Source organism: Danio rerio, chromosome 15, assembly GCF_052040795.2.
Source record: "Danio rerio strain M-AB ecotype USA chromosome 15, GRCz13ab, whole genome shotgun sequence".
Classification (NCBI taxonomy): Eukaryota; Metazoa; Chordata; class Actinopteri; order Cypriniformes; family Danionidae; genus Danio; species Danio rerio.
The window spans coordinates 214,293-227,716 of record NC_141035.1 but is presented as its reverse complement, the minus strand read 5'-3'; the positions used below and the strand labels follow the sequence as shown (position 1 = coordinate 227,716).

Here is a 13,424-nt window from a genome sequence, read left to right as displayed (position 1 = left end):
AGCGAGCGCCTCTTGTTTCCCTGAGTGTCCTGTGATGAATGCCGGAGTGTTTTCCGCCTGTTCTCCTCACTCATTCATGTCTGCACACTGCATTCACTCATTCATTTAGCACAGCAGCATCACACAGAGCCAATGATGACGGCACTAACAGCAGGGTTAATGATACAGGCAGAACACTGGACTACCTGAGGGATTGCTTTAGTTAAGATGGGAATGTTCCTGCTGGAGCTGTGTCTGAGCCTCAGGATGCATCACACACTCCTCGGCTCTACACACTACAGGCTGAGACGTCTTTATAGAAAATAAAAAAGAAGCTGGCTGATTCTGTAGGACTCCTCCTCCTTAACTTCCCTGCCCTCTCTGCGTGTTACTCAGCGATCTGACTTCAGACATGATTCATTCGCTGTAATACTGTTATATATTCATTCATTCAGCTTAGTCCCTTTATTAATCTGGGGTCGCCACAGTGGAATGAACCGCCAACTTACCCAGCATATTTTACACCGTGGACGCCCTTCCATCACTGGGAAACATCCATACACACTCATACTGTGGATTCTCTGGGAAACACCCATACACACTCATTCACACATATACACTACTGACAATCTCTTAGCTTACTAAATTCACCTGTACCGCATGTGTTTGGACTGTGGGGGAAACCACGCCAACACGGGGAGAACATGCAAACTCCACACAGAAACAAGAAGAATTAGCAAGAATGAGAATTAGCAAGTTTGCTAAAACAGTTAAACAAATGCGTTTGGTTGTCCAGTGTAATTGTGATGTCCATGTCAAATAAATACATTTATAATAAATATTTTAAATAAGTGTGTGTGTGTGTGTGTGGGGGTGGGGGGGGGGATTCGGGGGGTTGAGGATTGGGCCATGGTCCTTTTCCTTAATGTAAAAGACGGTGATGACATCAGAATACAACTATGCATAACTCTGAATAATTTATAAATGAAATTATGAGATGATTAACTGTGCTATACACACATTATTGCGCTCTGTCATTGACCACTTAAGAATAAACTATTTTCAAATCAGAAAAGTGTCATTATCAGATTCTCTTCAGCCTTATAGAGCGGATATACATGTACACACTTCATTCTGTATTTAAAAGATTGTATTTGTGTACACAATCTTCACACCTGCCTTTTATCCAGCCTCTTTGTTCCAAGTAATTTTTCTTGATCATGGTGTAGTTGTGTCTTTATTGTCCCTTGATCAGATACATTTACAAAACAAAACATTACTTTAGTATAGTGCCAGGGCAAAACTCACAGGTTGTAATAGATCAATGACATAAAGTTGACAGTATGTGTTTAAAATAATTGCAAACAAACCTGTTCTGTCTTTAGATGTATGACAGGCGATCATCATCCTCATCCGTCTACCAGTCAGAAATCACAGTTGCGTGTGGATGTTTTAGTCGAGCTTCCTCATATGCATCTATAATAAAACATCACATTGTTGTTAACCTCCCGTAAAGAAAAGTTCAAATCCTGAAATACTATCAAAGTTAATTAATGCCTATAATACCTATAGTGTAAATAATCAGTACACAGAAGGTTGCACAAGATTTATTTGGAGATTTATGCAGAGTGACAGCCTTATGAATCTGAGACATAGATTTGTAAGATGGTCAAGCACATGCATTATTCTGTACCCATGAAGATTAACCTACCATTGTGAAAAATGTTTGATGATGATAGCCAATAACAATAAACCATTTCAGCTGTTTGTGAAGCAATTAGTAATGTAAAGTCTGAAAAGCTCAATCTATGTTGAAAATGTATCAGCAGTTTACAGCTTATAGTGGACTTTAAGCATGTAACTATAACATGCCTATTCACATGTTCATAAGAGTGTGCCATTGACATCTTTGGTTGTGATGTGCTGCAAAATGATCTCTCTAACCTTTGTTAAACAAGAACAATAAGACTTAACCAACAAATATTGTTACCCATTCATTTAAATCAGAATTTATCACTGTCAATAACATAAAAAAACACATCAAAATCTGCTTTAAGACGTTCAGTTTTACATTAACTGACCATTACAGCTTGAACAAAAGATATAATTGATTCACATAGGCTAACACATATGAATTAAAGCGCATAGTAATATATTTCTCTTGGATAATTTAAAGAGAATAGTAAACAGTCGAGTTTCGATCATTTTTCGTGACTAACTGTATAAACAAGATAAACAATAATATTTTATTAATTAATACTGTTGGATAAGTATACGCCTGTACAATGATTTTTTCAACATCCACGGTACTTTATAATGTTAAATCAGGAAAAAAACACATGTTTTGCCATGTTAGAGTTAATGGATTCGTCTACAGAAACTTTCTTTAACGCAAGTTAGCATACACACAAACTCGTTACATGTTTCTTTAAAATAATTGCAATAGTTTTAAGTTACTACACACATCACAATCTAACATTGTGTAAAAGGAACAGGAACTTTCAGACGTGTTTGTAACTGTTAGCGTTAGCATACATTAGCTCCAGTCGTGTTTCTTAAAGCAAGTTACATTTTGTATCAAACTGTTTTAAATTACTAAACGCTGCTACAACCAAACACTGTGGAAAATTCGCTAAGTATACAGTACACAAGCAGTAAAAAGCTTACCTTTCTGACCGGAATCCACGTGAAATTAAAACAAAACCAAACTTCTTTTTCTTCTTGTGATCTTCGTGCCATGGTGGTTGACAACCAGCTTGTTGGAGCATTACCGCCACCGTCTGGATTGGAGTTTGGCTGAGGAGTTTACTCGCGCATGTGTTTATTATGAAACCAACTTCTGCTTTAAAAAAACAGTCAGCACAGGAGCGTGCTATCTCGAGAATAAGCGCATTTTACATCGTTTTTCTCTAGATGATATGTATAATCTATTTATAAATAATATTGTTTTGTTTGCATCTAAACATTGCAACCATCCACACTAAATATTCTTACTATTTTGTTGCTGTCCATGAATATTTTCTCAATTTATCGTTAAACGTGGAGCTAACAGATTACTAGATCAAATAAGAATTTAATCGGTTCCCATCAGCCAAGTCCTTGCCAGAAGCGGCCCGGACTCTACAGACAGACTCGGGCCGGATATGGTTGACCGGAATCGGGCCAGTGCTTTACAGCCGCATCACAACCGCATGTGCGCGAGCGAGCTGCGGCCCGCACTCGGCCCGGAAAACACTCGCCGATGCAGAGCCGGGCAGCCGAGCTCGAGCCGATTACTGCCTGCTATCTGGGGTATTTATTAGTCCAGTATTTCTCCATTATGAATGGTGACTGGATTTAAAAATAACTCTTCAAATAATGAAAACACCTCTTTATTAAACTCATATTTGAGCTGATGTTGACTTAATAGAATAAGCAATCATTTAATTTGACTTGAATTGGACACTCTTACACTCTTTGCACTCTCCTGACTCTGCCCCCTAAACATGCCCCCTGAGTTCAGTCAGCCCACCCTTCTGTGATCCGGATTAGAAGCAGGACAGAAGCTGAGTGAGGTATATCAGCATTACTGCACTTTCAGCTTTGAGCTTCGTCATTATTGTTGGCTGAAGTCAGAAATGCTGAAGCCATGAAGACATGAGATGTGCCCGTTAAAGACTCTTATAGTTATTAGTGTTTGAAGATGTGTGTGTGTGTGTGTGTGTGTGTGTGTGTGTTTTCAATCCCCCTTGTGTGCAGTTATCATTCAGGATAAAGAAAACAGTCATTTGACTATGAGCTCACTCCAGAGGGACACGCGCATGCGCAGACCGACCCTCGCGCTCCACGGTTTTCCAGTGTTCGGTCGGCCGGTTTTCCGGTTTCTGGATCCTACTACGGCGAGGGCAGCGCGGGAAGCGCCCAACAGCTCTCGCGCGCGCATTTCTCCACTCTGTGTCTGCGCTGACGGGAGTGTGTGCGCATTTCTCCAGTGTGTGTGTGTGTCAGTGTGTGCGCATTTCTCCAGAGTGTGTGAACACTGCGCGCGTGTGTGTGTGTGTGTGTGTGTGTGTGTTCTCCCGCTCCGGCGTGTGGATGAGGTTAATGCTGCTCTGCTGCACCTGGAAGGACGAACGCATGGGAGAGGAGGAAGGTCAGTGTGTGTGTGTGTGTGTGTGTGTGTGTGTGAGAGAGATGAGGATGAGGATGCTGAGTGTGTGCGCGCTTTAGTGATGCTGCTGCGTATCTCTGCCGCAAAACACTAGCTTTAATACTGCTGTAGCATGATTACACACACACACACACACACACACACACACACACACACACACACACACACACACACACACACATACTGTGGTTTATACACCAGACTACTGTAAAGTGTGTTATACTGTATATATTGTAGTATTAGGCGGCACGGTGGCTCAGTGGTTAGCACTGCAGCCTCACAGCAAGAAGGTCGCAAGTTCGAGTCCCGGCTGGGTCGGCCTAGATTCCTCCACAGTCCAAACACACAGAGGAAGTGAATGAATGACTATTATAGGCTATAGTATGTCCAGCTGTGTTAATGAATGCTGCAGCGCACTGTAGTGTTGACTATAGTGAAGTGATCAGCTGTGATTGACTGTAGTGTGCTCTAGTGTTTACTACAGTAAAGTGTGGTGCAGTGTCGTATAAAACACTACCGTGTTGGGTCATCTGTGTATATTAGTATAGTGTTGTTACCATAGCAACTGTAGCATCACCACAGCTGATCCATCAAGGCATTTACTACAGTAAGCTGCACACACACTACAGAGTTTACTATGGTCCTGTAGTGTTCTCTGTTCCATCATGATGTACGCCAGAATCCAGATCAGTTTTCCTGGTGCAAACTGGTATCAGCGATCCTGAGTGTAAACTAAGACGCCTCGATCAGAACAACTCTAACACCTGGAGTTATGGAAGGTCATGATCCTAAAGTGTGACAGTAATAGTGTACTGGTGTACTGTGTCCTGATGAGACGCTCTCTGACAGTTCCTGGAAGTCCAGCACCGCAGTGTTTTTGGTTACATTTTGCATATCACATGTGTGGAGCTCATATGTGATCGTGTGTGTGTGTGTGTGTGTGTGTGTGCAGCTGGTGTGGGGTTGCCGGTGTGTTCGGGATGTGGACAGCAGATCTACGATGATCAGTATCTACAGGCGCTCAGCAGCGACTGGCACACGCTCTGCTTCAGGTAAGATCCCTCACATTATTATAGGATTCTCCAGGAAGAACTGTTCTGTGAGCGGTGACAGAACAGCTGTGTTTCCATCCAGAGATGCAGATCAAACTCACACACAGCTCTAATACAGCATAAATCATCAGTGAGTAGATGAGCGTCTCCATCAGTGGAGCACAGTAGAGCATCAGCTCCTGCACAGATCTCACTGTGGGGGTTCTCCACTGCTGTCTGCTCTCCTCTAATAAATGAGCTGCGCCTCAGAACACCAGGACCAAACGCAGTGAACACGGCGGCTTCTGGAGGTGTATATAGAAATATAAAGAGGGGGCGGGGCATGGAGTAGCTCCTCCTCTTTATAAAATCAGCCAATAGCATGTTGTTTCTCAAAGCTCTGCCAGTACATAAATGAGAAGAAGGGGCGGGGCATCTCAGACACTAGAGAGCATTTGATTGGTCAGCAGATTTGATGAGGAACTCAAGTATAATGACGAAAAGGCAATCCAGTGTAGGAGGAGGAGACGAACTGCAGACTGTAGATGAGGAGATCAGGGCTGTGTGCAGATGATTGACAGGCTCGTATCTAGGCAACATAACAGTTGGTTAATGAGGAAGTAGTTAGTCTTAAATCTTTCCTCTTCCGCTGCACACTCTATAGTTAGGTTGTAGAGTAAGCAGGCGGATTGAGACGCAGCGATTGAGTCACGCTGGAGTCGGTCACTGCTGCACACACACTGCTAACCAAATGCAGAAGCTGTACTTCCCCAAACGCACACACACACACACACACACACACACACACACAGCTGGTGTTCCCCGTGTGATTTTCCATCAGGTTAATCCAGCGGCTGCAGGATCTGCTCTTACTCTCCTCAGAAGTCTGCAGATCCGCTTATCGGCCGCGTGAATGAGTGTGTGCAGCTGCTGACGCCGAGATCAAGACATGTTTGAGCTAATATTCAGCTTTAATCACAGGGAATGCTGATTATTCTGAGCCGGACACATGTGTGAGGAGCGCTGCTTCATTCCCATTGAAGGAGACCTGTTCTGCTCCTTACACAAGCCGTCTCTGCTGTCTCAGTGTGTGTGTGTGTCTGAGCTGAGAGCAGCACACAGCTCTCTGAAACGGGCCCTCTCAGGCTTTGATCCTGACTGTGCTGTTTTGGTGACTGTCGCTTTAAATGCAAATGAGATTGGGGTGTTTTATGAAGAGGGCGGAGCTACAGACGGCTGTGTGTCCCCATAGTGGCGGATTCAAAAGCAAGACTAATGTCCTATGCTAATGAGATGGAGAGGTGGGCAATAGTGGGCGGGGCTTTCTCCCTTTGATGACACGTACAAATGTAGAATGTCAATCAAAGTGTTTCATTAATCAAGTCTGATTAGAACAAACACAACTCACTACTCTACACACACACACACACACACACACACACACACACACAAAGTGGTTTTGTTGTGGTCTCTGCGTCAGCAGCAGGAGTTTCCAGGGAAGATGTCAGAATATTTCAGGGGATTTATTGATTTTCAACACTTTCACTTGCTGTTTTTTATGCGATGTGATGAAATCAAAGTAATTAGACAAATGATTTGACTAGACTTGATTTTAATGTGACGTAGATGCAGAGACACTTCATTAAACTGATACTGAATATTGATTTATAGTGATATTAATCAATTACAAATATTTACTCTTGTGTTCGGGCGTCACGGTGGCGTAGTGGGTAGCACAATCACCTCACAGCAAGAAGGTCTCTGGTTTGAGTCAGTTGGTGTTTCTGTGTGGAGTTTGCATGTTCTCCCGGTGTTGATGTGGGTTTCCTCCGGGTGCTCCGGTTTCCCCCACAGTCCAAACACATGCGCTATAGGGGAACTGATCAACTACACTGGCCGTAGTGTATGAGTGCGAATGAGTGTGTATGGGTGTTTCCCAGTGATGGGTTGCTGTAATAGTTGTCGGTTCATTCCGCTGTGGCGAACCCTGATAAACAAAGGGACTAAGCCGAAAAGAAAATGAATTAATGAATGAATGAATACTCTGTGTGTGTGTGTGTGTGTGTGTGTCTGTGTGTGTGTGTGTGTGTGTGTGTGTCAGGTTTAGTGGTAGTTGCATGTAATTATGCATAATTGACTGTAATTAGTGTATAGTGCTTGCAGCATGTGCAACTACACCGCTGGAATTATCCGAACACTACTTTAATGATGTGATTATTGTTATTGAGTGTCCTGCTCAACACTGATGCTACAGCATCTGTCTGAATCTCTCTCTATGTGCTTTAACTAGGATCATCGGTAGATTTGTTGACCCAGCAGGGTTTGCTCCTGGGTTGAAGTCCATGTTGGTTTAGTGAGTGTTAGAGCTGCTGTGGTGTTCAGGCCTGTGGAGTGTTTAGTCCAGCACTGTCGGCTTGGGGATCGGGGTTTCTCAGACTCAACAAAAGCTCCATTATGTGCTGAAATCATGTGAGCATGTGCGGATGCAGAGTTCATTTCCACAATCATCAACAGTCCTGACTGAGACACGGGTGTGTGTTTGGTTTTGAGGGCTGGATCAGGGATGTGGTGTTCGGCGGACAGGAAAACCAGAAGCTCTGGATCTGAGTAATGCTCATCCCTTTGGATTTGGCATCTCTGCATCTGTGCTGTGGAGAGAGGCTGATGTAGACTTTACTCTTACTTTTATTATCAAACTGGTGTTTAGCTGATTATTTTCCCAGTCTAATCAGTTTGTTTGCAGACTGCAGCTCTTCATTAACAACTCCATTCATCTCCAGCACTTTCAGTGCGTTCATCATTTATTAACAAACACACTGTGTTCCTCTGCTCTAATCTAGAGAGGTGGATCTAAAGACCAGAACACACGTGTATATAGCCTCTGTTCTGCTTGAAAATCTGTGAAACTGGCCTGTTATGTAGAGATGAGCTCCGTGTGTGAAGCAGTACAGCGCATGTCTCCTCAGCTTCTCCATCCAGAAGTCTGAGACTCCAGCTCTGCTGTATCCAGTGCTGCTGGGGTCCCTGGAGGACGGAGCTCCGCTTTCCTGGAAGATGTAAATAGGGCTTTAATTCCATGGGAAAATAGCAGAGACGCACAGCGCTGTTCCCGAACCCTCAGCGGGACCCAAACATTCATTCCTGTGAGAACATACCCAGAGCTGATGCAGAGCAGAGTGCAGTGTGTTTACTGAAGATAGCATCACCAGCCTGAGCGCCAACACCAGCAGATGACCAGTGCTGAATATGGACTTATATTGCGATATAATGACCCGCATAGCAAAATTTCCCTGGCCCACACAATCAGCTTCTGCCTGGCCCACATGCCGCAGTGAATTACAGTACATGACTGGACCAAGTCTGGCTTCCAGACAAGGGCTAAACATGGACCATATCTGGGCCAAGTCTCAGCCAAGTTAACCCAGAACTGAGCCTGAACTGGGCCAGATATGCCGCAATGAAATGAATAAACTCATGAATCATTGCGCTTTAGGCCTGCTATGGGCGGGGTTTTTCTGGAAGTGACCTGATTGGTAGATTTTTTTTTCGTTATTTGAAAATAATAAATTTAAAAGTGGGTCAAGACGGGCCAAACTTACAGGCCCACATATCAAGTATAACCTCTGGGCCAAATACTACATGTTACATCTGGGCCAAGTATTGTGTGCCGCTTCAAAGATGGTGTCACCTCTGCCAAACCTGGCCCACATGCTGTATGCCAATGCCGGACGAAAACCTGCTGGGCCAGCTTCATGTCAAATCTGGGCCAGAACTCTTTGCTACCTGGGTATTGTGATATTATTAAGGATAATTCAAGTGTCAGACCGGCACGATACTGGAAACAGCACACAAGGGTTAAACACACACATGCTGTAGTGTGTGTGTGTGTGTGTGTGTGTTCAGTGACGTGATGTTCTGTGGTCAGGGCTCTGGCGTTCCCCTCTCACTCCTGCTTCCTCATCAGCTTTCCTTATTAGCGTCAGGGAGTTTCTCTCCTCCACCGTCGCCTTGTTTTGTGTTCCTGAATCTCAGCTCTGTGGATAAACACCAGTCATTACCCCCCCCCCCCCCCTGCCCTCCCCGCTCTCCCGCATGACGCTAATGCAGAATGACTGACACTGCAGTTCATGGACTGGCCACTGGGGGTCGGCTACAAGATGGAGCAAATCCTCATAGACTCGCATGTTAAATTGACCAACTTTACAGCAGAATAAAGGTGTTTATAGTCTGGAACGAGCAGCAGATTTGGTGTGTATAGCTGATACTATCCTTCATGACAGCTGTGAGGAGGGGAATTTCTTCATAACTCTTCTGCATAATTTATATTAAGCTTAGGGTGTGGCCTCTTGACTGACAGGTCTCTGCTGCTGAATTTTGGCATATATTTAGGCTTATGTGGCTTTACACAGTCTACTGCTTTTGGGATTATTTCTTATGGGTATCAGATAATATTGCACGCTGTGTGCTTAATTGTAAAAAAATAAACTATATTACATCAGATAAAATATGCATCGTGCAAACCCTGTTTAGCCCAGATTTGACAGAAAAGCTAAGCTATACATCTGAGTAGCTGATATCCTGGATGTTGATAGGTGAGTTTCAGTACTGTTAGTTTGAAGCACACTGTGATGGAGACTCTGCCGCTTCTGTTTCTCATATCAGCTGATCTGAGAGCAGTGTGAGGAACTGATTATCACACACTGGTCTGAGCGTCTCACACACACACACACACACACACACTCTCTTCAGCTGTACTGTACTGATGGCGCTCCGCTGTAGCAGAGGCAGGTAAGATGACTGACTGTATGTGAGTGTGTGAATGTGTGTGTGTGTGTGTGTAAGGGTATTCTCGTGTTTTAGCGTATCTTTAAAATCAGTTCCTGCTGTAGATTAACTCTGCTTCCACAAACCTGTTCTACACACTGTACTCCGCCACTGGCTGCTGTTCAGCATTTCTAGCTGTCATGTACACACACATTACTGGACTCACACCGCTACTAATGCTTTACTGAGTAGTGCTGCAGAATTCTGGCTAAAATGAGGATCACGATTTGTATTTGCTTAAAATCAAGACCAAGATTTTCTCAGGAGTCTGTCGATGTAAAATAAAGTGTAATATGAGGAGGCTGTTAGTATTGGTTATTCTCAAACACATGGTAAAACAAACCCAGGCTCATTATGGAAACGTAGCCCCGCGGACATTTCTGGAGACTGTGAAATACGTCCCGGGCGGTATGCATTTGTGCAGTTTTTGTTTTCGCTGTGCGCACGTTTCGCATCTCGAATGCCTCTCGGGAACGGCTCGCGCTGTTCTCACATGAAAAGCCGCCGGAGGCTGTCTCTCCTAAGCAACGATTTACAAAAGCCGTCCAGAAATTAAAAAAAGCAAAAGCTATTGTCCGATTTTAACCGTGTTTTCAGATTTCACCATATTCTCGCCCCGTCGCGAACTCGTTCGCTTTTATTTTTTGGATTCTGATTTTCATCTCACCTGATTTCTGGAACCGCTCTTCCCCGGATTTGAACCGTCATCACTCATCCTCCTCCAGGCCTCCGCTCCACCGATGTAACACTATGAGCTAAGCGGACAAACTGTTTGCAGTAGGAAAGCCCTCCACACGGAGGTGAGCCATCAGCCGGCGAGCGCGAAGAAGAGGAGCAACGTCACACCGCCCCACAGTGTTCGCGCAAATAAAAAGAAATGTGGCCATACGTACCTCCGGCCACCTAAATCGCAGTCTCCAGAAACGTCCGCGGGGCTACATTTCTAGAATGAGCCGGGGTTGGGTAAAACAACACTAATGATATCAGGCCTGTGTGTAGCTCTACTGCTGGGTTACATGCTCAATTGTTTATAGACTTGTGATGGTGGACTTGAACAGACTTTAAATGTGTCCTGACATCAGAATACAACTGTTCATAACGCTGATGTTGAATTATTGTGTTTGAGACCTGTGCTTGTCATCGACAGCATCATTAGATCATTTATTCACTGGTGAAATCAGACTTTTGTCATTATCAGACTCCCTCCTGCATTATAGTCAGCATGAGACAGGCTGGAGTAGTTAGACTGACCCAGTGAACAGTTATTCTCATGCACAACAATAAAATTGCCTCTCTAGATATACCACTAACTGTACTCAAAAAAAAAAAAAAAAAAATTACTAATACTTTCCTTCTTAGACTTTACAGACCTGAAACTTGTCTACAGAACTTCTTCATTGTTGCTCTATAGTTGTGTAAATTGCTTCCTTGTCCTCATTTGTAAGTCGCTTTGGATAAAAGCGTCTGCTAGATGACTAAATGTAAATGTAAAAGAAAAAGCATATCAAGTGCTTGCCGTAATGAAATGTGATGCGCCCATGTCATGTCTGCCGTCAAAAAACAGACATGCAAATCAGAGTTCCCAGCAACACACAGAGCGTTATTTACATCTTTATTAGCTGTTATTCACAGCCTGTGCAGGTTCTGTCCACTACAGTAGAGGTGGCGGGCGCATGCACGTCCTCTCTGAGGTAAACAAACATGCGTGATTTTGCAGCCGCCAGTACATCATTACATGAAGACAAATGACATGTCTGGGTGAATTACAGCTTATGAATACAGCATGGCACTCTTTAAACTGCATTTGGAGGTGTTCATGTTGCTGGGCAGAGTACAGTATGTAAAACACTGAGAAGGCTTGTGCGGCCGCCATCACACTTCTCTCCTGAACTGGATAATGTAAGTGGCTGAACTGTAGAACAGCTGGATTGAGATCGTGTGTAGGGTCGAATCTTCAATAATCATGCAGCCCTATTACTCAGAGGCTTTGTCCTGTTTCTAGTCCACAGATGAAAACAAGTGAAACACACGGTCTTGTTTTCAGGTTTAATGAAGAGAGTTTCTCTGATAAACAGCAGAACAATCTGAGAAACAGGAGAGCTGAAATAATCCAGTTTTGCTTTAGACACACGATCATCTCTCTTCATCATTGTCAGATTATTCTGCTGTTTTAAGGAGAAACTCTTGATTATATCTGAACACAGGCCTGAATTAGTGGCGACCCGGACTGATGAAGGGACCAAGCCCAAAACAAAATGAATGAATGACCAAGACTGCATGTTTAGTCTAGAAATGCTTCTGGATTTATTGAGATTATTTCTGAACACAACAGTCTAGAAAAGCTTCTGGATGTCAGAGTTTTGAGATCTCTGGTCCAGGATCAGTCAGTCAGCGTTACTCTGCAGACACTGGGCTCCTGCACTCAGACACCTGCTGGGGTTGCTCCGCCCCTGAGCTCTTCTGATTGGTCACTGCTGTGGGACTGACAGTGATGAGCGGCGCTGCTGTAAATGTTGAAGATGTGGAACTCCACACGCGTCAGAGACATGCGGCGCTCTCTCTGTACATCACATGAGCCGCGAGCGTAACGGTCACACACGTCCATCAAGTGTGTGTTTGCAGAGAACACACACATTTAGTGTGAACGAGCCCTAATTCTGCACGTGCAGCAGAGCAACGTCACTGCACAACTGTGGGCGTGTCTGTGTGTGGCAGGAAGTGTGTGTGTGCGCGTGTGTGTATGTGTGTTTGCGTGTGCACTTCAGTGCGTGTGAGGTGGAAGTGTGTGTCAGGGTGGCTTAGGGTCACAGTGGCTGTCAGGAAGTGCTCACACACACACACACACACACACACTTCAGTGTTCAGACATGAGCGAGTCTCCTGAAGCTGAGCCGAGGGTTCAAGCGCTGCGAGGACACATGATCTCCTGCAGGAACCAGCGCTACAGGCGCACCACGGGCAGAGCGTGAGTCTGACACACACACACACACACACACACACACACACACACACACACACACACACACACACACACACACACACACATGATCTCCTGCAGGAGCCAGCGCTACAGGCGCACCACGGGCAGAGCGTGAGTCTAACACACACACACACACACACACACAAACACACACACACACACACACACACACACACACACACCCACACAGACACACACACACACACCAGCACTGGGGAAATGCTCTGCTGCAGATCTGATCATCAGTTAATAGGGGTGTGGAGTTTCACTTCCGCTTACTCCAGCAGAGTGTGTGTACGTGTGTGTGTGTGTGTGTGTGTGTGTGTGTGCGCCCCCTTACTTCTCGAGACAGCCGCTGTGTGTGTTCTGTTCTGATTGATAAGCCGGTCTGCAGCTCATCTTATCTAGAGGCTCAGTGTGAAGCAGAGATCAACACACGGGTCTTCAGTGTGTGTGTGTG

General features: G+C 44.6%; 1 protein-coding gene across 8 annotated transcripts in view; it reads left to right on the top strand.

Annotated features, from left to right (window-relative positions):
- Nucleotides 1-3,760: 3,760 nt before the first annotated feature.
- limk1a (LIM domain kinase 1a) overlaps nt 3,761-13,424 on the top strand; it is a 37,136-nt gene continuing 27,472 nt past the window's right edge. For 2 of the 8 annotated variants that reach the window (XR_015508792.1, XR_015508791.1), the window contains exons 1-2: nt 3,761-4,111; nt 5,082-5,181. Coding sequence is in view for 4 of the 8 variants with exons in the window: in NM_001042691.2 (NP_001036156.1) it covers nt 4,054-4,111; nt 5,082-5,181 (158 nt within the window). In the remaining 4 variants the exon portion in view is untranslated. 8 annotated transcript variants of the gene reach the window in all.